Consider the following 27,216-nt stretch of genomic DNA (forward strand, 5'->3'; position numbering starts at 1 on the left):
TTCAGTGGCCTTCGGCACTGCCTCCTGATTGTACCCAGTCATAGATGACCAAGGGAATGCTCACTAGGGAAAACATTATCCCCAGTGCCAAGAAAAGAGAAGCCTGGAACAAAAAGGAGAGAAAATTAATGAATAAAAAGAAAAGACAATTAATTCAAGTATGTTAACTTCTCCTCTTGAGGAGATTTACAAGGTGATGTATCAAAGTTATTAGCTAAAATGGGATAGCACTTCTGGTAAAGACAAGACCCATAGATAATTAAACAGATTAGTGTCATTAATAATTACTTGCTGAACACCAAACCCAATTTTTTTCTCCTTTCAATTCACTTCTTAAACACCGATCATCCCTAAAGAGGATTAAGCAAGTCTGTTTTTAGGACTGATCAGCTCTGCTCTTTTCAAAGCCTCACAGAAATAAGCATACTTTTCCCATCAGATACGTGTCCATTGAAGTTCAGCCCTTTCGTCTTGGGGTCTGTAGATGGAGCTGCAAGTGAAACATGGGTTTTCTGCCTGTCTGCTTAGAGCAGGAAGGTCTGACCTTACAATGCTTCCAGTGCATGCCCTGTTAGACTGGGAATACACAGGAGTGTTGTGACTTTTCAGCTGCAGCTCTTTCTGGGGCTTATAGGAAATTTTTCCAAGGCCCATTCCCATTTGCTCATGCACACCAAAGGGCTAACATTTCAGCTGGCTTCTCCTGGTGGAAGCACCCTAAGTCTGAATTGGGTCCATTAAACCCACGAGCAATACTGCAAATGCTGTGCATTGTATGCTTTCTGGATTAACATGCTGAAACAGAGAAAGCTTGCTGGACTGAAAGGGCTGCTGAAGGGGGCTGGAGAGGTACCCGCACCCTGCTGACAGCCACGGCTGCTGCAGAGCTGCCGCTTGCCTGCCAGGGAAGAGCCCCTCACCCTGCAGAGAAGGGCCCCCAGAATACAAGGTGCCCTGCGTGGTATGGCCCCTCCATTGGGAGACCCCAGGGTAAGCAAAGGAGAAAGGCAAGCGTGGCTGCCAGCTGACTGAAGCAAGGATGGAAAGTAACGTAAAGAAGCTCACACATATGTTCAGATTAGGTATGCTTTGCATCTAGCACATTATAAGGAATGACAAGATGAAAGCATTGCATTGATGGGAAAGGAATGCATACCCAAATCCTCTGAGTCAACTTTGATCCATCCTGCTGTGTAATTTTTAAATACAACGATGAAGGAAGAATGAAAATCAGCATATTGGCAGAAGTGACCCCTGCAAAATCCAAATAAGTTTTGTTAGCTGTCAGCAACAGCTAATTATTGTGTTGCTGATTAGCAACAATCTTTTATTAGTGGTACAAAACCAGGATACTGTACCTACAACTCCAAAAATATCCTTCATGGTCGGGATAAAAATGACTAACAGGTTGATGATAACCAAAAGAACAAAAGTAACTAAAACATGACGGCATAAGTCAAATTTTGTTTTTCTAGCCAGCTCAAATAATGATGAACGCACCTGTAGGAAGAGAGAGAGAGAGAGAGAGCTGTCTGTCAGGAATAGTCTATATGCCAATTCAGAGCTTCCCATGTTTGTTTTAACTGGTTCTTCATGTGACAAGTGCTGCATAGATCTGTCAGAAATTTTGGGATCTCTGATGCAATGTCCTTTGAAATAATCCTTTAAATGAATTTGATATTTCAAAACTATAGGTATACATGCATCTGCAGTAGGCTATTCCTCTCTTTCTAACATGCCTTTTGGGATCCTGCGCTTAAAAATTAACTTCACCTCTGAGCCTGCTTCAGTGAAGTAATGTGAAGTAAGAGAGGGCCCTTGTGGATTCAATTTAAAACAGATTTAAGACCAAAAGTGATTAATTTATTTCCTGCAGGCAGAACTTTTCCAGAAGTTAGTGGGATTCTGGTGTGGAAGAAGACTGATCCAAGCGCAAGCTCTTTTTGTAGCCACAACAGCACTGTCTCGGTAACTGCTGGACTGTGGTTTGAAGAAACGTGCCGTGTACAGCCGTTACCGACTTCCAAACCATGTGGAGCTTTTTACTTACAGTGAAAAACAGCACCGGCACTGTGAGTATCACCGCAACGATCACAGCCAAGCGCACAGTCAGGATGAGGATGTCATCTTTGCTCTGGTACTTGTGAAGCAGATCTGACTGCACATTGTCTATGGAAAAGACAGGAAGATAAGTGTTCTGGCAAACAGGCAATTCATTCACAAAAATCATTGCTTAACAACAGCCTTCTTGAACAACAAGTGATTTATCTGCAAACAAAAGAGTATGGAATGAAACATTCTTGAGTTAAAACAGTGCTTTGAACCGAACCCTAATGATCCCATTATTCCAGATTAATCCTTTGGAGGCCTGATTTAAGAATGCATCCTAATTCAAGACAGCACATGCCTAAGTCTAAGGTAATTTTCACTGTAGGAAGGACAACAGTGAGACATACACAAAAGCTTGCTTACAAATATACATATATAAAAAAATAAGTGAAATATGCTATTGCTAATTGGTTCTGTGGGCTTTTTTTTTTAAAGTTTCAAATGATATAAAAATAACCACATGCACTGCAATGGCTGAACTTAACATAAACTACAAGGTTTTGAGCTAAATTAGTCTAAACAGCAAATAAACTTCCAGCAAAAAGCAGTGCCCCTGTTCTCAACCAAGAACAAAGCCTATCTTGGGTCAAGTCTCAGCGGGACGCTCTGACATTTGCACTCAAATCCCTCAGCAGCTCCTCTGAGGGCTGCCCTGATGGTTTTTCTTCTTGAACCTGCCACCCCTGCAGCAGTGCCTGCAGCTCGGCCCCGCGCCGGTCGGCGGCCCCAGCAGCCAAGACAAATTGTGGGGAGGTGCCTAATGGGGAGGTGCTGGCGATATTTTAATACAACCTCCTGCAAAAATATTTCCTTGAAGCTGTGATAAATAGTGCAGAGTGGGTCTGTGTGTGCTAACCAACAGGAAAACCAAGTTGCTGAGGGACCTATGAGTTTTCTTTGTAACTTTTAAATACCTAGGAGCAATAACCTAAGGGGGTGGCTGTTAAGCATGCCACAAAAACATACTCACTGCCCCTGTTTAGGCTCATGTTTTGTTTCTGACTGCTAATCTTAGAAAGCTGGTGGTAAAATGTAACAGCTCTTAAACCGAAGTCCTTAGAGGGAACTCGGCAGCCACGTCTAGTTTAAAATCTTTGGCACTTGGTAAAACCTCATGTATTCCTGGAGGCAGAGGGATCTGTCCTGCGGCGAAATGCCTGCACTCCCCCCAGGATGCCGTTCTGGGGAGAGACCATGGGTCAACACCACCTACACAGTGCTCAAATCCCCACCAGGAGAAAGAAAATGCTCTCCCACCTCCCTGCAGATTAGGAGTGGGGTTTTCAAGCCGGGCACATGCACAGCTTCTGCGACACAGAGCTTACTCTGCTCCTGCAAGCACAGACTGCAACTTCTGTACCGCTCACGGACTGCAGCCAGGTAGGAAGTGAAGGGCAAGGCTTACAGTTGAAGGTCTGTTTTCCTTTCAGCTAGATACACCACAGAGCCCAACCACAGTGTGACCTTTTAGGGGAAGAAAAACACCTCTTTTCTGTAATTCTGCAATGTAAATATAGTCATCACTGCAACACTTTCGAGAATACAGCAAACAGACAAGTACTATTGGTGTAAAGAAATGGCCACAATAAAAATGCTGTTCTTACCCAGGTGAGGGTAGAGAAGAGGGTTAGAAAACTGTAAACGAACATAATAAAGGTAAGGTCTTGTCAGTCTCAATGGGAAGAAGGATCAAAGTGGAGGAATTTTATATACCCTCAGTGTCTTTTTTGCTGCCTGTCATGGCACTGACCCTTGCAGAAGCCCCAGTGGAGCCACACAGCTTCCACCCGCAGGCTCTCAGCGCTGGGGAGCAGGGACGCCTGATGTAGGGAGAGGCACACAAGACACCCCAGGGATTCCTCCGCCGTTCCCCCTCGGGAGGGCCAGAAGGACGCAGCCCCTACCTCCTCCATGGACTCCAGACCCTCGTCCTTGAGGGGTGTGGGAGATTCCCAGAGAGGAGCACCACGGATCTGCCTCCTCAGATCCCTGGGGCAATCACATCAGAATCTCCTCCCTGCCAAAGCGAAGGGGTCCATGCTGATTTACACCCACTTGCTCCCTGGGGCTGCTAATTTGATGCATTTCTACGAAAATCTGTTAAGATGGGAGCAGTTGGATGAGAATGGCTGTTGCTGTTGTCACTTGCAGCTTATTTGCGGTTTTATTGGGAAAATTAGAACAGATGACCTCCAGTTACTTCAACACATGCAAACTCAAGGCCTCATAATCAGAATGAGAGCCTGAGAAAACAAATATGAGATAGGTACACCTTTGAAAAAAAATGCCACATTTCACATTTACTTATTTTCTTTCTCTTGCAATATGTGGCTCACAAGAAATGGTATCATGAATGAGGAGATTGTAACAAAAAGGTCACTTGGAATAGGGTGGAAAAGACTGATGACCTTTTGGTGACCCTGAGGTAAAAGGCAAACATGGATTTTGTCACCTGTCTTGTAACCCCTTAATGGTCCATGGAAAAAGACACTACTTTTCAACATTCCCATTATACTGGAACATGGGAGTAGCTTCCTGGGCAACATTCATATTTTATCCTGCTTTACTTAATAATTGTGCCTTTAGGGCATACATGTTGTATCCTTTAGCAATATAACATAATTTGTTTCTTTAAGTGAATTGATATGCATGAAAAGAGACAGGGTGCAATTCTCAAACACTGAAATAACCATCTTTTGGTGGCTGAGTTGGGACAACACTTGAAGCTTCCCCACCTTCGCTGCCAATTTGTTTAATCAAGACCTGACGGGGTCAGCTCTAGGGACACGGGGAAAACATTTGGTCCTTTGCCTCTATGGTGAAACCATCAGCAAGAAAATGAAAAAGCTGTGATGGCTGATTTGATACCCATTTCCTAGGACCTGCTTTCGAATCTGTCTCATTTTATACAGATATGCATGCTTCATTCATTACCAATATGCACAACATTCACGTGAGGACCTTGGAATTAAAATCTTAGTGGGGCCCAGCTAATCCCTGATTCTGTTAAACAAATCTCTCCCTCATATTTTGAATACATCTTTTGTAAATACTACTTTCACTTGTGCTTTTCATCCACAGGGGAAAGGAGGAAAGGATGTGTACCTTCAATATGAAAACGTTAAGGAAAATTATGTGAAAAAGTATTTTAATATAAGTGGATGGGACTTTCCTTTCCAGCTGGGATACGGTATTGATTTCACATGTATTCCCTTTCTACTTTGATCAGTAAAGAACTGCATACTTACCGTAGAAAGTCAAATAGCCAAATATGGCAGTCATAAAGTACATCACAAACATGGCAAAAAATGAGATATTTGAAACCAACTGCATTTTTTTCTGTGAACGGCTGGAGAAAGAAGAAAAGAACACATAAAAATGGTTGGGCTGGATTTTTCAATAGTCGTTTAAAAATGTATTAAATCTTTGCATAAACATAGTAATTCTGGGGAGACTCATGAATGCATTTTCACTTAAAAAAGGAATTCATTAACAGCTGCACGATGAAGAGAAGGACTGGGGAAACAGAACCTATTTGGGGCTTAAGTCAAGAAATGGTTGGTCCACACTGTGGCTCTGCTCCCCGGCCATATGCACCTAAACAGAGTGAAGGGTGAAGCCAAGTGGAGAAGGATGGACTTTAAACACTTCAGTAATTAAATTAAAAGACCAAAATAAAGGAAGAGTAAAATTATACACAGGAGAAAAAATATTCTGAATGTTTGCAGAAAAACATTTGTGTCCCCATGGGTAGAAAATAATGAATGTCTGCAGACCACTGTAGACCTGTAAAATAGGATAAGTGTAAACATTTCATTTTCAGATATTTGTTCTGAAATATTCACACTCCAGTACCTAAACTTAGGCTTTTAAATCCACACAGGGATGCCCTAAATAGGCACCTGGGAACCTGCTGAAGTCACTTTAAACTCAAAGCATCCGGCAAGTGTCCGGGACCTGAGGACACCCACAGGTCTGACTGACCCCCCATGGCCCAGGACCCCATTGCAGGCCCCCAAGGCCACCAGCGATGCCGCAGCAGGGGTGGTCTCCAGCTCCCCACAGCCCTGCCCAGCTGGAGGTGTCAGCGAGTCAGCTGTACTGGCAAAGGTCTTTTAGAACAGGCGAGCCTGAAAATACTTTTTTTTCCTGGTACCACAACAGATTTTTAGTTGCACTGGAACAAACGCCGTTAGCTGAACACACGCCTCTCTCCTATGCCAAATAACGACCGGCACAGTTTGGCTCTCCCCAGGCTGCGTGTACTTCCAGAGAAAACTCCCAAAGTATTGCATTATCCTCAACCTCCCTCACCCCCGCCCCAGTGGCACGCCTGGGAGGCCAGATTTCCTAGCTGACAGCCACGCTCGTTGGCTTGTTGGGTGTTATTAAAGCACATCTCCTCCGAATGGCACAAATGACTCAGAGCACCTCTGTGCTAACATTTTCCATGCAAAGCGGTTCAAAACAATTAAGTGGGAAAAAAAAAGAGAAAGGCTTACTCTTTAAGTTCGCTGTAAATCGGGAGGACTGACGGGTGGCACACAAACGCAAAAGCAATGGTGGGCAAAGCGTACACAGTCTGTTCGGAGAGAATTTCAGAAAAGAAGTTAAGAAGTATTTCCCCCAGTGGCATGAAGAAATGATCTGTGCCCCACTACCTCAGCTTCCAACTCTCTGGACTCTTCAACCAAATGTTGAGAGTCTTCCAAGAAAGCAGAAGACCCGTCAATTAGCACGTATTTAATGAAACATGGAGAGCAGTGCTCTTTCAATGGCAGGACAAAGTCTTTGCGTTGGTCACACGAGCACAGTCCTGACTCTGCTCGCAGAGCTGGATGCCATGTGGCTGCTGGTTTTGCTCCATGGGATGGGTTTCCCTGCCCAGCTACTGCCACTGTTACTAGCACACAGTCACACATAAAAGGGATGTATGGTGGGTCACCGCTACGCTACCCTGCCTTGGCATGGAGAGGGGTGCGCACCCATGGCGCTAAGGCTGAAGTCCTGAAGAGGAAGCCCATATCCAGACTGTAAGAAAAGAGAAGAGGAATGCAGAACTTACAAATAAATGGATATTTCAAGGTACCAGACTGAGTCCCTTCATTTCCCAGGCCAACAAAAGGGCTAGGAGGGCTGTGGAGGGAGCATGCTTTTCCTTGGGGAAAGAGAGAGACCGTTACGTCACCAGGAAGCGCAGGAGGCCTCTGGGGGGGACCTCACCCCCTTCTCCACCAAAAACCTGAGCAGGTTTCAGTCCTCAGCTTACAGCCAAATTTCACAAATTATCTCAGCGCCCAAGTGCTTCCATTCTACCCAGGGAATGGGTATGAGCAGACATCAAACAAAAAACAGGTCCTCCTGCAAGGACAAAATGAGTCCATCCCTACATGTGGCTCTCCCCGGCCATCTGAGATCTGCTTGCACTGGCCACAGGCATCCCCTTCCCACAGAAGCCGTCCTGGGGTATGCCCCAAGCCCGAAAGATTCAGTAAATACACTGGTTTCTCTCCAGCGGTGCTTCCTCACCTGGGCCTATGCCACCTCCTCTCCCTCACTCACAGCATGCTACTGTTGTGGAGTCTCCATCCGTGGAGATATTCAGAAGTTGCCTGGACGTGGTCCTGGGCAACTGGCTCTAGATGGCCCTGGTCACCTTGGACAAGGTGACCTCCAGAGGTCCCTTCTTCGAACCTCAGCCATCCTCTGATTCTGTGAAGCTGTCTCTCCTCTCACACACCAAAGTTGCTAAATTGATTGGCAAACTGTTGGCCCCAAGGGCAAACCTCTAGAGTTTAGCTCCAGCGTGCCTAATTCAGATGGACCGATCCTTCCGACGTGCCTCCATTGACTCTGAGGCAAATGCTGAGACTTACTGTAGAAGACGACTGCTCTTCAATGCTATGTAAAATACGCCTACACCTAAGTTGCTGTCGCACACCAAGTTAACTAACTCTTGGTCCATCACACCGGATCTGGGCTGATGGCTACCCACACCTAAAGAAAAGTGCTTGGATTGGTTTCTTCAACTGAAGCTGGTAGGATGAATTAAAAAAAAGTTAATTTTTGCACGTATATGCTATACATGCGCATTCCCTATGACTGTGACTGCAACACCCTGAGGACCCTGCCCTGCAGGATAAGGCGCTGTTTAGCAAGCGCTGCGCCCCAGCACAGCTGACAGGAGCAATCTTCCTGCTCCCACAGCTACAGCCAGTTGCTCTTTCGCATTCTCTTGGCACAACTTTTCCTGCGGCTGTGTGGCGATGGAGGAAAGCATCCAGCTGAAAGGCAATCAACTTTTTGCTGGATTAGCTTTCAACTGTATCCTTTTCCTGATCCAGTTCACCAGATGGCTACAGAAACACGTACCCTGTCACAAAGAAGTGGTTCGTGTGCAGAAGGACAGAGGGATTACTTCTGGGCTTTGGATGCAGAAATGGCTTACTCAGCCTCTGCTGAACTACAGTCTAAATGCGCAGTTGCAGCACAGATAGTAAGAAGCAGTGGAAAGGAAAACTCTCCCAAAGAAAGCGTTTGTTGTCCGGTGGTAGCTCAGGCTCACAGCCTTAGCACATCTAGTAGCAAGGCAGAGCAAGACCACAAGGAGGTAAATTCAACACAGCATCTCCATAAGACTGGGGAAGGAGACTCATTGTGCATTCACTACTGGAGCACGAGTGGAAGCATGGAGAATTAGGCCCTATGTGGTGCTGATCAGATTAAGAACACGGGTGTAGGTGCATATATTATGTGAATTAAAAATAAGTATTATAAAAAGAAACATACCTTGGAATTAAAGATAACATACTTTGGCTTACACATATGTTCATGTGCTGAGCTATTTGATAGGATAGGTGATGTTGCATTTAGCTCCGATCCGCCACAGGGAATTTGAAACTTCTTGTAAATAACCTACAAGGAGACCGAAAGACAGCTCATTGCTAAAAATAATAATAAAAAGCAAATTAAAATTAAAACATTAGAGAAATTGTGAATATCCTATCAAGTGACTCTCATCCAACAAAACAAGCAAGCTGAACTTACCACTATCAGGAAAAATACCATGCAGCTTAATGAAAATCCACTGGTATAGCCAAGATACCCTGAAAGAAATTAAAAGGAAATCTCATACAAAATTATTTTATTACCCAAATCTTGGGTTTTACTTCTTTTTGCTGCTTCATGAGAAGTTTAAATGTCTTATACATTTAATATGTATTGTGAGCAGGACAAAAACATGTCCTGTTGGTGTGGCAGTCTCCTACGTTGCAAGCTTCCCAGCTTTCAGACACACCTGAGCTTTGCTCTGACCGGTTTGACTTCCCAAGGGGCACCTTTACGGCAGTTTAACTAATTTTACTTTTGAAAGGGGCTGTGATAATTGAAACAAACCAGAAAATGTGCAACTGCAATCAGAACATGACCCAGATTCCCTGATATGAGCCATGTCAGCTGATTATGTGTTATTTTCTCAAAAGGAAGATCCCAACAGGACTTCAGTGCCAAAACTTGCTTACATGGTTTTAAAAAATACATTGTGTACCTACTGGCATCTCTGTGGACTCCAACACATTTGAAAATGCAATCCTCTATACACATCTTACTTCAAAGTCCAATACCTCCAATTAACCACACCACTAAAAATTTCAATGCTGATTGATAGAAAAATAAGTTATTTTTTGTAATCTCACAATTTGTGAACTTATTTTTACAGGGTACACATAAAATAGAATCACCTTATGAAATGAAGACCCTCTTAACTATAATTTTTTAAATCAATTTCCACAGTTGTATGGATGAAGGTGGTTTATACTGAGTTCAACCGCTGTGACAATTTAGGCCTACTTGTTCCAAGATGCTCAAAACATAGCTTATTCCTGGGCCAGGGAGGCTGCTTAGATGACAATGAGAGCACATTTTTTTTTATTATAGTTGAGTTGCCGGTGTGGCTGTCAGTGGCATGATATCTGGGCACCTTTGTTTTATTCCCGCAATGGCATTTGCATCTTACCTAAGTTCTTAAGGAGACATAAAGGGAGGATTATACCAAACGTCACTGTGACAACAAGAATCCGCCCATCCACGTACCATGCCCTGTATAAAACATTAAAAAAACTCACCATAAGCACACCTTAAACCCTCTCTGGTTTTTGTCACACTCAGTCATCCTCTTTGATTGCTGCAATTACAGAACTTTGGTCTCCTTACCCTACAAGCTCCTACAAAAGGAGAGATGGGGGCTACATCTGAACTTTGTAGAGTCTTTAAGTATCCAGCCCTTAAAACATGGCACTGCGTTGACTCAGATAGGCAGATTTTCACAGTCACAAGATAAAATATCACCCTACTGCTGAGACCGGTGAGTGGGACTGAGAGGCAGAACAACACCCTCTATAACCTGATATAAGCCACCCTGCCAGGACGAGGAAAGATCATGCAAAAGGCCACACATACAGCACAGTGGAGTGGGGGGACGCCATGATTTGTTTGCTAAACCACCCGGGCATGTGCCTGGAGTGGCAAACCAGGCTTCCCCAGGCTGGCACGCACTAGCCAGCCCGAGGCTGTATCTCCTTCTAGCAAAGTGCTTTGAATACTACTGGAAAGCAAGAAAGGGGAGAAGGGACAGCGTTAGTGACATTCTGTATGGCCTATTTCCACTGCTCCATCCAATTTAGTATGAAAGCCTGAGAAACGGGTTCTCTACCTTTTTCTCTTGCACTACAACACACCATATAACCCAGCACAAAGGGTATTTTACCACTATAAAGAAATACCACTCCTCTATTAAAGAAGCTGGTAAATGTCAAGGAATGATAAGTAGCAGAAATCTAAGTATAATATTCTGCTGTTGTCATATGCTAGTATCAAAGAATTTCATACTATGGACAGTGCTTCAAGGGCAAAATCCTGCAAGATGATAAAAACACAGGGAAATACATAATATCTTAAACTTGAATTGTTCCCAATATCTTCAAGTGTTGCCTAACACTGCAAAAGATTGGATCCTATGATTAGAGGTTTGTGTAAATCGTAATTCTGCATGAAAATCTGGTGTGCAAAGAGAGTAACTACTGATGACTTAACCTTTCATTTCCTATCCATCCTCTTTTCCTTCCCAAAGTTGTCTTGGTTTTTATTAACCCCCTGAAATATCCCTGTGAAAATCTACTTTGACAAATCTAAAGAGTATCCAATACTTAAGAGCTTTTATATGCTTAAACTTGTCTACACAACGTTAAATTCTATAATCTAATAGCCAAAATGAATTCAACTTACGAAAACGATTCTTCTTTTCCCATTAGAAACTTTATGGCAGAAGGCAGCTCATTTTTGACTATGAAGAGATAGCTCAACATTGCTGGAAGAAGAAAGTCAGTTTAGAAAACGGATAAGATAAATTGCGGAATAAGTACAGAAAAGCCTCCTGAACCTTTTCCCACATCAGCCTCTGACGATAGAAGAACCCAAACTATAATTGACTGTCAACTACTGATCATTCAGTAATACAACATTTTTAAAGGGCTGCATGCAAAGTGTTAGCCACAGCTATATTGAGGAGCATGAAGATCCCGAGACATCACTGAGAGAAGGAGGAATCTGACTGGCTGGTAGCCGTAACATTAAGATGTTCCTGGGTTTTGTTTTTCAATACCCCTCATCTTCTTTACCTCCAACATTCTGGAGAGATGTAGATCCAAAGACAATCATTTTCCCTGGGGTACCGAAGACCTGCTCACCCAGCTTTTCATATACCATGAAGCCTGAATGAAAAAAAATGAGGAGAAAGGTAACAAATACACCAGCGAAAGCTGTTGACTCAAAACACTTAAAATTTCTTTTCAGCTAACCACCCATCTGTGCAGCCATATCTGCCCTTTGCAAGCAAACAGAGAGCTCTCTTGTAATTACTAGGGCTGAAACTTATGTAGGAATGTTTTCTTGACGTCTATAAATGTTATCGTTGGCTACCAGTCACTTTTGAAATTGAAGCTCTTAATGAGGCTATTACACCCCTTTAATGAGTCTGTCTATACCCCTAGTGACATGTTAAGTTCTGGTATCCCCATCCTGGCATATTAGGTTTGAACCCGTGATGAGAGTGACATAGAAAGCCTCTTCTGCAGACAAGACCCAGCACAGCAGGATCCACAAGTCAGCACTGGCAGCCTGACCACAGCAGACACAGTACCGCGATTCTGCAGTTTCGTTTGCTTTGACTAAACGATCCAAATGAGGGCAGCCACTGGTTCACAGGATGATTTACAATTTCTAATGATGAAGCCTTAACTTGTGAATTCTCGGTGTGATGTGTTTTTGGTAAAAGCAGGGAAAGGTGTAAATTATAACTAATACTTCTTTTTAAATATCTGTCAAGCTTGAGAAACTCCTCTATTAATTGGTTTGTGTTTCTGTTAAATGTTTTTTTTCCTTGGCTGTGATTTAGGCTGAGAAAAAGACTGGACATTGTGAAGATGGTGAGATATATGAGAACAGAAAGAGAAATATTGCAGATGTTACACTGTACAGATGATTTTTAAAATGCATTTCATTGTTTGGTTTTCTCTATATTTCCTTATAGCTGATATTTCTGCTTTGAAGCTTGTATAAACAGTAAGTTTGAGCTTAAATGTACCAGCAACATAGAAACCAGGGCTTAGATTTTGGGAACTAACAGGGCACAAATGTGTCCATAATTAGGTGTACGTACCTAATTGAAATAGGCAGTTGCTGCCATTATACATGCTGTAACAATAACTAACTCATGTGTGTCCCAATCACATACTAAAATCCTACAGTGTTCTTGTGCACAGATAATTTTAAAAATCTGGCTTCAGAGATTGTTACCTGAGGAAAGAGACTCTTGGACTTCAGTGCATAGTGACATTTAACACTGTGGGTAACTTCTAATTTCCGTGTTTAGAATATATTTTGCTTACAGATACACTTCTCTCTGTGGAGAACTGTTCCCTTTTATTTTCTTCTAGGAAAGCTCCTACTAACCACAAACGCTATCAGGAATTTCACACTAACCATTAAGGACAAACTGTATTTCCAGGTAAGCTTCACTATAGGCAAAGATTCATTACATCTAATTTGCAATTGTTTTTGTAATGCAAAGAAACTATATGAGCTGTTCCTTTTAGCTCACTGAAGACAACATTTCATGGTAGCAGAATTCACTCTTTATTGTAAGTTTTTCTCTTTATAGTGATGGTCAGATGCTGTTCTCCATTGCCATGTCATAAACTCTTGTTAATTCTGGGCTTCTGACCCAAAATATGTTAGGCCTTTCTATTGTGTCAGCAAAGTGGTAGAAACTCTGTCTTACACAAAGCACCTGGCCTTATCTGAACGCTTTTCACCACTTGTTCTTTATAATTCTACTGAAATGGTATAATAACATCTTAAATTACCTGTTTCCTTTGAACACACCAACAGGAGATATATTGAATAAATAGACAGCAGCGTCACTGAAACCAAAAGCAGCCTACAAAAGAATGGAAAATAAAGCTTATTGTAAGAGCTGAGCTCTAACATTGCAATATTTCATGTCAAGTCATATTCCCGTTGACTCTGAGATAATTTTTGTGCTCTTCTGAGAATGCAAAAAGCCCTAAAAATACATGTGCTTCACATGCTTTTTGCAGTTCTACCATACCACCGTGGAGGTAGAAAGCCCTGCATGCGAAGGGATTCAAACAAATAAAACTTAGCAGAGTTGCAGAGTGCAGCCTGTTTGTGAGTTACACCCTCCCAAATTGAAAGAAGCAAGAATAAAGATGTATTTTCAGGTAGGAATTAAGATTTAATCAGAGCAGGAATGAGCCACCCACGCTAAAGCTTTTTTTTCTGGAAGCAGAGTACAAATTTCAAAGGGAAGTCCTCTGTTTAAAGACTTCCATACCAAATGGAAGCATCTTTTCCTAGGACATGTTTCGTATGCTCCCAAAGGCATGCCCAAATGGCTTTTTATGTGCCTCCCAGTGCCCAAGAAGGGGGAAGAGGCAGGAAGTTAAGGCTCAACTGGCTTCCCTTGGGAATAAAGGCAGAAGCCAAAGGCTTATACTTTGTCCAGGTGCCCACCTGGACATCCCTCACTGATGTCACTCCTCGTCTGCCATGATCCATAAATTGACTTCACACAGAAGAACTGCAGGAAGTAATGACCAAACTGTTTGTGTAGGGAACTTGCTGGCACAAATAATAATTAGTCAGTGCCGGGGGCTAAGTGCATAAAAACAGATTTGCTCATTGCTCTATGTCTTTAAGCCAAGCACTATGTGTGCCTTCCCCTCCAACACTCTGACACACAAAGACCTGATGATGTTTTCATGATGTGTGTGAAGAGCATTCAGACAATCTGTTGGCAATTCCTCTCTTTATTATGACAACTACCCTCAGGACACCAAGAAAAACAAGCCTAAAATTTAACAGAAAACAAGCTGCTGCCACAGATAGGCAGCAACACATCTTTTTCATAGGAATACATAGAAAGAACAGGATGAGAAGCCTTCTCCCCTCACTTTTTTATTATTTTAGACTAGAAATATTTTAGCACCAAATAATGACCCACAAGTTTCTTGGGGGCAGAGCAGCAGGGAGAAACATAAAGAGCTGATAGGAGGAACTGGTCTTTTGCCAGCAGAGAATGATGGTTGACAATAACAACACACTCTTTGTACAGCCCAAAGGGTGTTGCTCCTCGGGGAGGTGGAGAAGGGAAGGGAAATCGTACTGGCTGAGGTCACTCTGCTCCATTTTTTACAGATTTGCTAAGCCCTGCTCCTGCCCGTGTTCCCTGCAGAGCCGCTACGCCCCTGTCTGCCTCGAGGCATGATGCTCACAGCCCCTGTGCTCGGCTGCTGGGCTGACGCACTCCCAGCCCCGAACGGCTCCAGCTCCACATGCCAGCATCAAGTCTATTTTTTAATATTAAAAGCTCCCGTTTTTCAGACACTGAGCTCATGGAGCCTTTGCAGCAGTAAAAATAACACTCCCAAGCAGCCAGGTATTTATCTGATCTGTTGTCCTTAGCTCCCCATGGGGTTCTTACAGAGACACTTGGCATTTTCATTAGTGCTGTATGAAAAACTTGTTTGTGTTAGGACTGTGGTATGGACAGGGATATTTGCGCCAGAACCACCCCTTGGAAAGGAATGAAAATGTTCATGCCACTCGCTCTGCACAAATTCAAAACAGAAGGAGAGGAGCTTGTGCTGCTGTCCCAAAAGCACTCCTCTACTTTTTATTTTGCCTGTTTTTAAAGAAGTGCTGGCAGCTCTGCACGCAACCGGCACATGCAAAAGTCACCTCCCCCAGCAAATCCAGAATAAACAGTTTAGAGCAGGGGACTGATACAGTGCTGGGAAGAACAAACTGTTCCTCCGATGCCACTGCTGTTGGCTCCCAGCTGCCACATTACCATGTCAGCTGAAACACGTGCTGTCCCCAGCCCTCTGTGGAGTCCCAGGCTTTGGGGCCAGAAGACTTGTGAGGCTCATACAGTCACCTGCCTCATTGCACAGAACAGCTCTGAACCCTCATAAGGTATTGAGTGCAGAAGAGCATGGGAGAGCATGGGGTTTGCCACCGTACGACCTCCCAGAAGGCCGGTCTGCCAGCCTGCCCTAAACCTCTGGAGTTAGGCTGCGGCTTCGTGACTGTTTCCAGCCAACCCTAGCAGAAGCGGCTGCAGAAAGCAGTGTGAAACTTCAGCTGTAGTCTCAGACTATACCTCACCTAACAAGCCCCTGTGCCTCAGCGGGGTTTTTCAGATCACGTGCAGTGCTAGGCTAAACGCAGTCTGAAGGCACCTGGCTGGCCAGTATGTCTCTGCAATGCAGTCCATCACTCCGATCCTGGCTCTCCAGGATGAAACCACAGGCAGCGACGAGTGCTCCTGTCATTCCTAGGTGGCCTGGCCCATCTCTAACTTCCCAAGCCTTTTGTGCCATCTTCCTGCAGCAAGGTTTTCTCCCCTTCTGCATACAAGAAAGGATGCTTTCTTTGAGCTAGGCTGTGGTTATCAACAATACTGGGATTAAGTTTCTCTGAGTTCCTACCTCAGTTGTTTTGCCTAGAAAGCATGACACTTTGCTATGGCACTAAGTTATGCAAATAGGATGTGAGACAATATACTCATTGCCATGTTTATTTTGCATGTCTTATGCCAAGAGTATAGGATCTGAACAGATCCAGGTGGGCATGCCAGTGCACCCTTCATACTGCAGGAGCCTTAAAGTTGTGAGAGTGGAAATCAGGCTGGGTCTGCTTTGTTAGTGCTGAAAATGCTCCTTTAATTTTTCTGCCTCTGCTTTCTACTTTTCAGGGATATGGTGCATGCCAATACCGGGTAAAGCAACCTAGAAACTTTCCAGAACTGTGCTACTAAAAAGCAATGAATCTAAGTGCTTTCTCATGTACAAAAAGCAATGAAAGTGCTGCTGGGACTCTTTAGTCACTTGTAAAGCAGAAATGGTTCTAAGATCTACCTGTGATAGTGACAACAGAACTATACATTTATGGGAAAAATGTCCTGAATGAGAGCATGAGAAAAAAATCTAACACTAATCGACTAGGTTTAACTCTGAGATTATTGCATGATAAAAGAACATTTAAAGCAGTTCAACTTTCAGGCATAACTACAGACACCTCATTAGGATCCTCTATCTTCAGTCTTCAAAGTGGAAAGCTCTGCTACCCTGGTCAGTTAGGTCCTGCTAGCCTCCTTACCTTTGACCTCAGCGGGCTGGTCTGTCTCCATGCTAACAGACCTAAAGGCATTATAAAGCTAACAAAAACAATTATTCGCTTTTAAATACACACAGTTAATTCTATAGAGAATAATGCTGTTATTTACTGTACAAAATCTCTACGTTCAGGTTTGGCAGTTTTTCCTACAATGTGGTGGTACAAATCTACACACTCACTACTTGGGCCAAGACGAGCTCAGTCACCATCACACGTTGTTAGAAGTTTCTCTGTTGTTCACGTCACTGGTCTGATCTACTTCACTTAAAAGAAACTGCCTTTTTACATCCTTTAGAGCAAATAGATTTCACATTTCACTTAACTCTCATGAAAAACTGCTGAAAGAATGAGAAGAGGATGAGATTATAGAAAACTAAAGCAGTAAGGAGAAATTGAGGGTGCTCCTTGGCTGAGACACTATTATCACAGAAGAGGTAACAAGGCTGAAGAGAGCTAACTTTTTTTCTTCTGGTTACAGCAGTTTTTGCAACCGCCAGTCTGTGCCCTCAGAGGTGTGGAATATCACATACAGGTTAGAGTACTGGGTAAAAAAAGCATCAAAAATAAAATAAACTCAGTCACTCTGCATAACAAAGACCTAAATTAGAGTCCAGGTACTTTATAGCCTAGCTTAGTGACAACACAATTATGAGACTTTGTACATTCTGAATGTAAATGGATTAACTCCTTGGGTTTTACCCAACCACCTGTTTAACTCATTTTACCTAACCACAGCAAACTGTAAGCTAGCAACATGGATGTAGCTGTCCTGGCACAAAACCACAGAGCAGATGGCTATATGTACCACTTCGGCCATCCGTTCTGCAATATACAAGGCTCATATTGCCTATTTCCCAAAACCCTAAGAAATAGCAAAAGTTCTAGATTTTTAGATTTGACATTCAAGAAATGACACCTCTTTAGAGTAATCTGTAAACTTAATAACTGTGTTGAGCAGTTCTAAAAAATTGTAAATTATTGTATTTCTTCCCTCAATGAATATTTATCACTGAAATCTGCACACAATTCCCAACTGATTTCTTAACAATCACTTTTCACAATGAAACATCTCATACTGCCATCCAGAATAACACAGAATAACACTGTGTCTTACTCATTCACTGGCAGCGTTTCATTTTTAAATTATAAAATTCTCCTTTACCAAATGCCTCTTTTTTGCTGGAGTTAAGTACTCTACCTCAACTCTTTTTTTATACTAAAATCTTGGCTATATTTATGTTGGCTCTCAAGGACTCTCACATAAGAAACTGAAGAAACTGTGGGAGGGAGATGAAAATATTATATGTAACATATAAAGTAATGTAAATATTATTTTTCTTGGTTAAAAAAAAAAGTAGTTATTGCACCATGCTTTTATGAAAGCTCTGGAGATGCTGTGACACAAGTAAGAACTAGGTACTATCCCACTGCAACTATTACCACCGAATATTTCCTATGTATGTGTAGCTTGTGGACCGTAGGAAAAATCCCTGGCTAGGCTCAGGTCTGTAGTAAGTAACATGGACTTAATTTGCTCTAGCGTTACAAGTAGTGGCTTTTCCCCCAGAAAAACTTGGCTGAGAAAAGATGTCCAAAACTTGTAGCTAACATTTTCAGGCTTGAATGCTGTACTTGATTACAGATGGACTAAAAATCCCTCCACTTGCTGGCAGCACACACATACTTTAAACGCAGTGAAACTGCACAGAGATCAGCTACTCACCACCTGAATACTTACAGAAAAAGGAGAATTCCCGTGTTGGCCAAGGCAAAAGCGAGACCCAAAATCCCACTGCCCATAATTGCATTGCTGAGGTTGAAGACAGACATCCCCAGTGAAGTAGTTCCTGGGATCTGGAGAAGTAAAGACAGACATGTCAGCAACAGCTTGGAACGGAGCAGGGAAATGCATCTATGCTTCAAACTCCACGTTTTGCGATATATTAGATATAAGTAATTACTGCTATGGAAACAACTTAATAAAAATTGGTTTGAAAGAGGAAAAAGCATCGCTGAACCCTGTCACAGCTACACTCTGATCACTGTCCTATAGATTTTGTGAACTAATGTAAATGGTATAGGCAATACACAACTCATACTACACTTTTCAATTTTAAACCCCATCTTTCACTATGCCTGTGAAACATCTTAGGCGCATGATTTATATATTGTAAGTCCATAAGCCCACCAGGACTTCCTGCCTAACAGAGGCTAGAGGGATTCCCTTGCTTCAACTCGACCAAAATGCTTGGGTTTTTTGGTTTGTTTTTTTTTTTAAGTGCTGAGCACAGACAGCTCCTACTGGAACCTGAATTTCAGTTATAATTGTGTGTGCCCAGCACTTTTGAAGACTATGTCTAAAGGCCCTTCATATACTCAACATATAGTTCATTTTGACAGGGAAAAGAACAGCAAGAGAGACTTACATATTCATCGCATTTCTTCTTCTCCAGGTGGCTGTTTGTAAGACTTCTTCTGCTTTCTCGATCCGAAATAAACTTGCTGAAAGAAGTCAGAGGATTTATTTCCAGCAAGTGTTTAGAAAATGCAAACACATTAATTCCATGAGCAGCACGTGATTACAAAATACACAACATACAAAAACTGTGTGTGAAAAGAGGTCAAACTCATAAGTATTTAACGAGCCATATTATGCTTCACTGATACCAGTGTACCTTGGGCATCAATAAAGGTAAGACTAGCACAAGACTGGAAAAAACATATATATATACACAGAATGGTCTTTTAGGAGATTTAGTAAAGCAGCAGCACTGATTTTGTGGATGGGAAAGTAATTTGTTTGCACAGACACAAAGAGGAGATACTTCTCCAGGTGTCTTGCAGAGGTGCATGTGACCGGTACCCCCTGCTCCCAACCCCTGCTTATGTGGTTAGCATAACTAACGCCATTTTATGAAGCAAGCAGCCATTCTCTGTGACTGAGCGGGTCATGTATTCATTCCCCTTCCCTCATTATCAGGCCCTGAAGGTCCTGTGAACCAAGTAGACACACCAAACAGATTTCTTCTTCCGCTCCCTATTGGCCTGAAGACTCCTGGGCGCCAGCCTGATGACTCCCCTCCTTGCTAGCCTTGAAGGTCCAAGGCATCGGCCCACCAGACGGTGGTGATGACCCCCTCTCAGAAGAGGGAAGCCTAACAGCACCCAGAGCACTGTAAAATCAAGCAGTTACAAGTCCTGAGCGGGGAACTTGGACCAGAGCTGCTGCTGGACAGTGAGACCCAGGAGCTTGGTGGCCAGGGACACCCCCACCATCCTCTGCTTCCTCCAAGGATTGAGGGAGTGACTCGTATTCTTTTACATGATTTTCGAGTCTAGATTATGATTGTTATACCAATACAGCAAACCACATATTAAGATCTGACCCAATCTGCAGAGGGTCCAGGTGATTAGAAATGATTTATGAAGCTGTATTATAAATTCTGTATTATGCTACTTATAGGCTGTACTACATTGATTCTGCATGTAGAAATCCTGTGCCGTTCTAAATATAAATTATGTGCTATACTAATCATAATATCCTCTTAAGAAAATAAAGCTTTGATTGTAACTACAATCTAGTGCCTCATTCTGCCAAGGATCCCTAAAAGAACCTGTCTGTCCCCTCAGGGTTGGGTGACAGCACAGCACCCTATGAAACCCTAAATTGCCACCGTAGGGTCGGTATGGCTGGAGTTAAGAGGAGGAAGAGGTGCTGCATGCAGCCAGCACTGCCTGGATCATCCTGAACAAGGCGACATGCTCTGTTGGTGCACCGCTCTGAGCTACCGGATTTTCATTTAAGTGTCTTTCAAAGCTCAATACTGAATTCACCATACTGCAAAATTAAACACTTCTGTGCAGGGAAACACGGAATAAACAGCTTTTCTTTCTCTGCACCCTTTACTTGCTCCGTGTCCTTGGTATATCCATATTTAGGAACTTAACTGACACCAGAACAAAAATTGCCTCCTGCGGCTGTGTTGGTATCCTTGGGATGTAAGACACTTCTGATTTGGATGAGCTGATATTTTCTCCCAGATCCTCTGTTCAGCAAACATTTTAGTTTTTACAAAGGATTCTTTCAGCTTTTCATCTTTTGAAGGTTTATGCACAATTAGGTCCCTGGCATCTTTGTTAATCCACAGATGGTTCTTAGGCTGCGCTGGCTAACGCATCAGCCATCGTACATGTTACATACCTAACCAGAGGCTGTCACCAGTTGTCAGAGACTCTTTTTGCTCTAGGTAAATGAAGGTGGCTCTTCTTAAATTAAAACAGACAATACACTGAACAAAAAGAGCAGCACCGCTGGTCCTTTCCCACAGCTGGGAACGTCTACTGGTCAGGGACGTACAGTTCAAACTGTGACACAAGACTGTGCATCATTTGAGTACACCCAAAGGTATTCAGACTGGTAATACAACCGTGAACTCACAAAGACAGAGCTCTATCAAAGTTCCGTACTACCCTGGTTGTGGCCTAATTACTAGCAATATATGCTAGCACAGCTTTTAAGCGTATGCCAAAATCATGCAGTCATAATGCTGCTGACTTGGCTTCCACAGCCAACACGCTGGGCCCTGTGTCTTTAACGTTTTGTGTACTACACACGCGTTTTGAGTTTATCCCTTAAATCTGGGCATAGCTGGCAAAATCTATGTAGTATTTTTGCTGGGTTTGTTGCAACTTTTCCTCCTACCCATTGGTCAGCTTTGACTTCCTTTATATCAATAAAAAAACAGCTATAGGCTTCTCCTATATTTTTTAAACTACTAAATTCAGCAACTGATTTGCTGCAAAATATAGACACTGTGCCAGGTTTACCAGTCCTAACACAGTTGGAATAGATGGCTGAACCTCCCCCACTGTTTTAAGAAGTGAAAAGCAACCACTTCTAAGATAGACTGGTCCAAAATTAACTTTCCAAAGCTCACCGTGTAGGTACTTCATCCTCATGGAATAAAATCTCAACCTGATTCACAGTGTCTGCTTTTTTTTTTCATGCCTGTTTAAAGCCCATCTCTTGAATGCAGGCGCAGCAGAGTGTGAACGGTTTGCAAAAGGCATTCCATCTCTCTCTCGAAACACCCCCCAGGCAATTTGTACAGGCAGGAGCACAGAGAAGAGTTTTGTCTTTTTTGGATTTGCAGGTGCTGTGGGGAACATCTGTGGACTTTGCCTTCTTCCGTCATTTATGGAGATCATGTGCCATTTTAGATTTTGTCAGAGTTACGATAGAAGTAACTAGTTTGCTCCCCCTACTTCTACTCATCCCTCTGCAGCCAGTCATACCCCCTTAAAAATTACAAAACCAACAAATTTGTAGATACTATTATTATTGCCACTTGGTATTAAAGTTCGATAAAAATTATTGTTAAAGAACAAACACATGATAAAGACAACACTTGAGTAATATTGTTTGAGTATAAAGCAACAGTGGGACTTTTCATTAGAATAATTTTGACAGAGTAAACAGCTTCTGGAGAACCGATATCTTCCGTGGCCAACAAACACATTATTTCCTTCTGGATGGGACTTTAAGAAAACTAATCTGATAAATTGATCCGAAGTACTTTCTTGTGAGTTAGTCCTACATTAAAATGGACTAGGCTGCTTGTCCAGCCTCTCATCTCCTATTACAAGCTGGGCTTCTCATCCACCCCACATTACCATGTCACGCTGCACATATTTCTCCATTTGTGCTGTGTGATGTGTACGGGAGGACAAAGTCAGACATGGGAATGTAGCCAACAGGCTCCCAAATCACAATGTCTATAAGGTACATAGCATTGTGCCCCGGTTTTTTACAGGGTGCTTCCCAGTACCTGCCCCCCAGTTGCAGGGCAGCTTGCCCAGAAAGCTCAGCAGCGATGCAGTGGTGGGGGATATGGGGTGCGCCTGATCCAGAGGCTGTACTGCATTTACTATTCCAGGCAACGGCAACTTAACCTGCAAGTCTAGACAAAAGGGTTGCCTCAGTACCATGCTCGGTAGGTGGTACAGAGGTACCGTATGACAGCCTGAGTTTTCCATAAATGCAATGGATCACTGAACTTAAATTTAAAAAACAAAAAATAGGGGGAAGGTAATCCAATGGATTAAACAGAAATAAATTTTCCCAGGATTTTGCTTTTTATAAACATTTTTTTCATTTCAGACTGGTTTTTTCCCCCAACAGCATACGAAAGGGAACATATGTTGGAATACTGGAATTTCTAGTTAAACCGTGACATGCGTCTGCTCTGCTTAAGAGATGTGCTTAAAAAATGAGCTACTCATTGTCACAGAATGTTGTATATTTGACCTTTATAAATATGACACGAATGAAGTGAAACGACTGTTTGCTCCAGCCTCTCCCAGCCCTCCCAAGGACTAGAGGCCACTGTGACAGGTGCTGTGGAAATGCGCAGTAGGACCGTCTGTGCCATCAAAGCCTTGTGACTCCCTGACAAGCATGAAATCCATTTGCACTGTTTGTTGTCTTCATTTCAAACATTTTACTCATCATTAAAAGACATAACCTGTTCTTATATGTTTCTGCTTTCCTGTTGTGCTTCCTACATCACAGCTGAGTATGAGCAGCTTATACAAAACTTTTTAGATACGTTAATAAAATACCCTGGCCAAGAAATAACCAGCTGATCCTTGCGATGCATGAAGCCTCACGGTTGCCTTGGAAAGAATTTCTTCATCTATTTCTTTCCCTGGTTTGATTTAGTGCAAAGTAGAAATTCAGTCTTATTGATAAAGTGGTTTTAAAAGGACCGTGTTTAACTATGGTTTCCAAATTTAATTTATTAAAGGACTTAAATGAGAAATGTTTGATTAAGGTGATATCCCCGAGCTAACCATTTTGGCTAAGCAGAGTTAGCCAAAAACCATTCAGCCATCTCAGATACGTTTAAACGTAATTAAATTAAAGTGATATTTGACAAGGCCTTAAACATTTGTTAGGGAAAGCTAGTTTTGCCAAGATGACAGAACTTTATCCTTAGGCAGCTTCTTAAACTGAGCTCTAGCTTGAGCAACGGCAAAGATTTCCAGGGCAGGCAGGAACAAGAAACGCAGAAGAAACCTTGGTCTGGCTTACACTATGAAACTTGGACCAGATCTGGGTATACCTACTAACAACCTTGTTAACTGAACAAGGGGTGCTTACTAGTAGCTGTAAAATAAGACAGGCTTTCAGCCAGCGGCTTCCTGAGAGCATTGTCGTGGTTACAGATAAGCAGTAGGTCACCTAAATACAGGTTTACACTTATGTGCGGAGATGGCAAAGTTTTATAGCTGGGATACATGGTTAAAAGTCACCAAATCCATGTCCGGATTTGATGCAAGTCTCTTTATCAACATTCCCAGAAGAAATTCAACATCTGCGTACGAAGAAAAACCCCTCCCAATACAGCCCCTTCCAAAAAACATCCCCTCCCTACATGCAACTGCATATATAAAGGCATATTTAGGCTCAGAAAAGGATGGAAATCCAAAGTAAACTAGAGAATGCTTTTCCAATATCAAGAAATATTTGGGGTTTAAAACTAGACCTGGAATCAGCTTCTCCCTGGTGTACCTTCCCCAAAAGACCCTTAAAAACTCTGCCCTACATGAAGCTTGAAAAATTATGCACTGGGAGAAAAGAAGGTTTAAAATGAAATACAGGGTGCAAAATCAAACAGGTTGAAACAACAAAAAAAGTTAGTTGAAAATTACAGATCTAATCTAAAGCTCAAGTGAAATCAACAGAAAAAGTCCCACTGATTTTGATGGACTTTGGAGTTTCACAAGGCCTTACTCCGTACACCAGGCAGCACAAAATGATTTCTTCCATACGCCCGTTAACCTCTTATTCCACGGAGACGGGGCATTTGCCAAAATAGTTACAGAAAGGGAATAACCACATCTTTCAGGATGTGTTTGGCGTGGGGTACAGAGCAGGGTCTGCCAGCCTGCTCATCACCCGTGTCGGCGTGGAGGCTCTTGCACAGGGCAGTGGCCACGGGTGGCCCAGCCCCAGGGGACGCCGACAGGGCTGCGCCGGCACCAGCGTGCTGCTGCGCTGGAAGCCACGGTCAGCGCAAGCTGTCTTGAAACTCCCGGTTTAGGCATGGAGGGGAACATGAACGCACGGGGATATATGGGGAAAAACACTCGTGTATGGGATGCACGAGGAAGTAGCTATCCTGTGAGCACACCGGCAGAGGGATAACAGACAACCATAATGGGCTATATCCTACAAGCAAATGATGTTCTGCAGAGGAAAAAAGTTATCCAGAAGGGAATGGAAAATTGTGGAATATATTCCTCTGCCCTAAGAGCCAGAACGGTAATCAGAAATTCTGCCTCTGAGTTTCTGATGCTCTTTCCTCGCCCCACTTTTCTTCTTCCCTTTGCAGGCAGTCTGGATCCAACCCAGACCTTGCCACGCTTACTATGCCCTAACTCCGCAAAGCACATCGTAACCGCTGAGGGTCAGGCACATACGGCATGCTCCTTCCCCACCCTCCATAAACATTCACTGAAAGACGAAGCGCTAACAGGGTTTTTCCCCGTAACAGTTACTGGTGGCACCAGCCGAAGCGCTGGGGAGGCGCAGCCAGTCCAGTCCAGCCACTCCTTCTCCTCTGAAGGGTATAAATCCTCGGCAGGCTTCAGGGAGCGAATTTACCACTGTCAGCCCCTGAGCTCCTCGCCGTATAAAGTGAGCCAGCAGGCAAGCAAGCAGGTTCATACTGGAACTGTTTTGTTTTGGCAAAGTTGGAGGGGCTTTTTTTCTCATTCTTGCCTTTTTTTTTCTTTTTTTTTTTTCTTTTTTTTTTTATTTTACAGAAGTGGTTTGCATTTCGTTTTGGCACTTTCCATCAAAGCAGTTGCATCAGAAAATTCCTGACCAGCTCTAATCTTCATCAGTGCAGCTGCGCTGCGGTCACACCGCTACACGATGCAGCTGGCGACCGCGCCAGGACTTCCCCCGGGGGGGCGGCGGGGGGGCAGGCTGGCACCCTCCCACCGAGGGGCTTGCCCACACCACCAGCCAGGGCCCCCTGCTCAGTCCCAGGGTATGGCCAACGCTGGGTGCTTATTCCTGCACCTGCACCAAGCTCCCTGTCCGCCCGCACAGCCGCAAGAGCCACACAACTCTACCCTCACTTGGGAAAAAACAGATCTTAATTTTGTTTTTACACTACAAAGTGAGTTTCTCTGGGTAGCCAGAGAAGCTGCTGCCAAAAGGAAGAAAGGGCAAGAGAAGAGGTTTTTCAAGACCATAAACACAGGCAGTGACAGCCCAGCAGTAAAGGAGCAGGATGACGTGCCGGCAGAGGCTTCCCAGCAGCACCAGTGCCGGGCAGGGCTGGATCCCCATGCAGGCACCGGCCAGCCGGCGTGCTCCACCTCGGTTTGCAATATTTGAACAGGAAGTTTGATCGAAAAACAGCTGCTTGTTTTACAGCTCACAAAACCCAAACAGTGTCCGTCAGCAGGTCTTTGCTGTGAACAGGACGGCTCAGCACCTGTTGGAGGCTGGTAGGAAGGCCTGAAAAACCGCTCTGAGGTGGAACAGGCTGCTCTTTGAAATGACTGTACAGCTGACAGGAAAAGTCTACAGCCTAATTTAAACAAACATAATGATTTTCACCAATATTGATAAACATGCATTTTTTAAACTTGACGTGAGTTAGGTACACATCTCTCTTCTACCAGCTGCTTGCTATCCTTGCTTCAGGGAGCAACAGCCGCTGCCCAGTTTACCTTGTGAAATTGTGAACGCGGACCAGGACTACATTTGCTGCCAACACCACCAGCTGTAAATCCCCAGGAGGGTGGGTGCACGAAGGTGGCCAGGCAGGTTCAAATTGTCATATCAGAGACCAAAGGTCAACAAAGTGATTTGCCCCAAATTATGCTGTTGGTCTAATTGTATTAATTATTATTACTTCTTTTCTGTGTGCAAGCAGACATTTCAAAATGTTGGCTTTTTGCTACATTAGATGTTTGTGCATTTTATTAGACTAATTTGAAAGATTCAAAATGATGAATAAATTGCCACTTTGTTTGCTTTATCTGCTGTTGCAGCCTATGCCCAACAGATGTCACATATGAAATTCAAATTACATCTTCAAATGGAGCATGACTTGGTAATGAATAATTCAAGACATATACTGAAAATTAGAATGCTGTTTTTAAACAGTGTGTTTCTTAGCACAGGCAGCGTCAGTGGAAAAATACTCACCTATTTATCTGGCCATTTTCCACCTCTGTGAAATCATTTGAATCATTGCTGATGTTATCATCTTCAGGGACAGTCATATTCTGCAATTCAGTCAGTTCTAATCCAGCTTTGAAAGGCAT

General features: G+C 43.2%; 1 protein-coding gene across 1 annotated transcript; it reads right to left on the bottom strand.

Moving 5' to 3' along the window:
* Positions 1-27,216, bottom strand: SLC38A1 (solute carrier family 38 member 1). The gene is made up of 15 exons (XM_059816263.1): positions 27,098-27,216; positions 19,293-19,368; positions 18,605-18,720; positions 13,530-13,603; positions 11,784-11,876; positions 11,392-11,473; positions 10,124-10,206; positions 9,157-9,215; positions 8,899-9,024; positions 6,612-6,691; positions 5,358-5,458; positions 2,051-2,169; positions 1,359-1,500; positions 1,157-1,254; positions 1-103 (listed from the first exon to the last, which is right to left on the bottom strand). The coding sequence occupies exons 1-15, from the start codon at positions 27,214-27,216 to the stop codon at positions 2-4; spliced, it is 1,470 nt and encodes a 489-aa protein (XP_059672246.1). The 3' UTR covers position 1.

This window comes from Gavia stellata, chromosome 4 (assembly GCF_030936135.1).
Source record: "Gavia stellata isolate bGavSte3 chromosome 4, bGavSte3.hap2, whole genome shotgun sequence".
Classification (NCBI taxonomy): domain Eukaryota; kingdom Metazoa; phylum Chordata; class Aves; order Gaviiformes; family Gaviidae; genus Gavia; species Gavia stellata.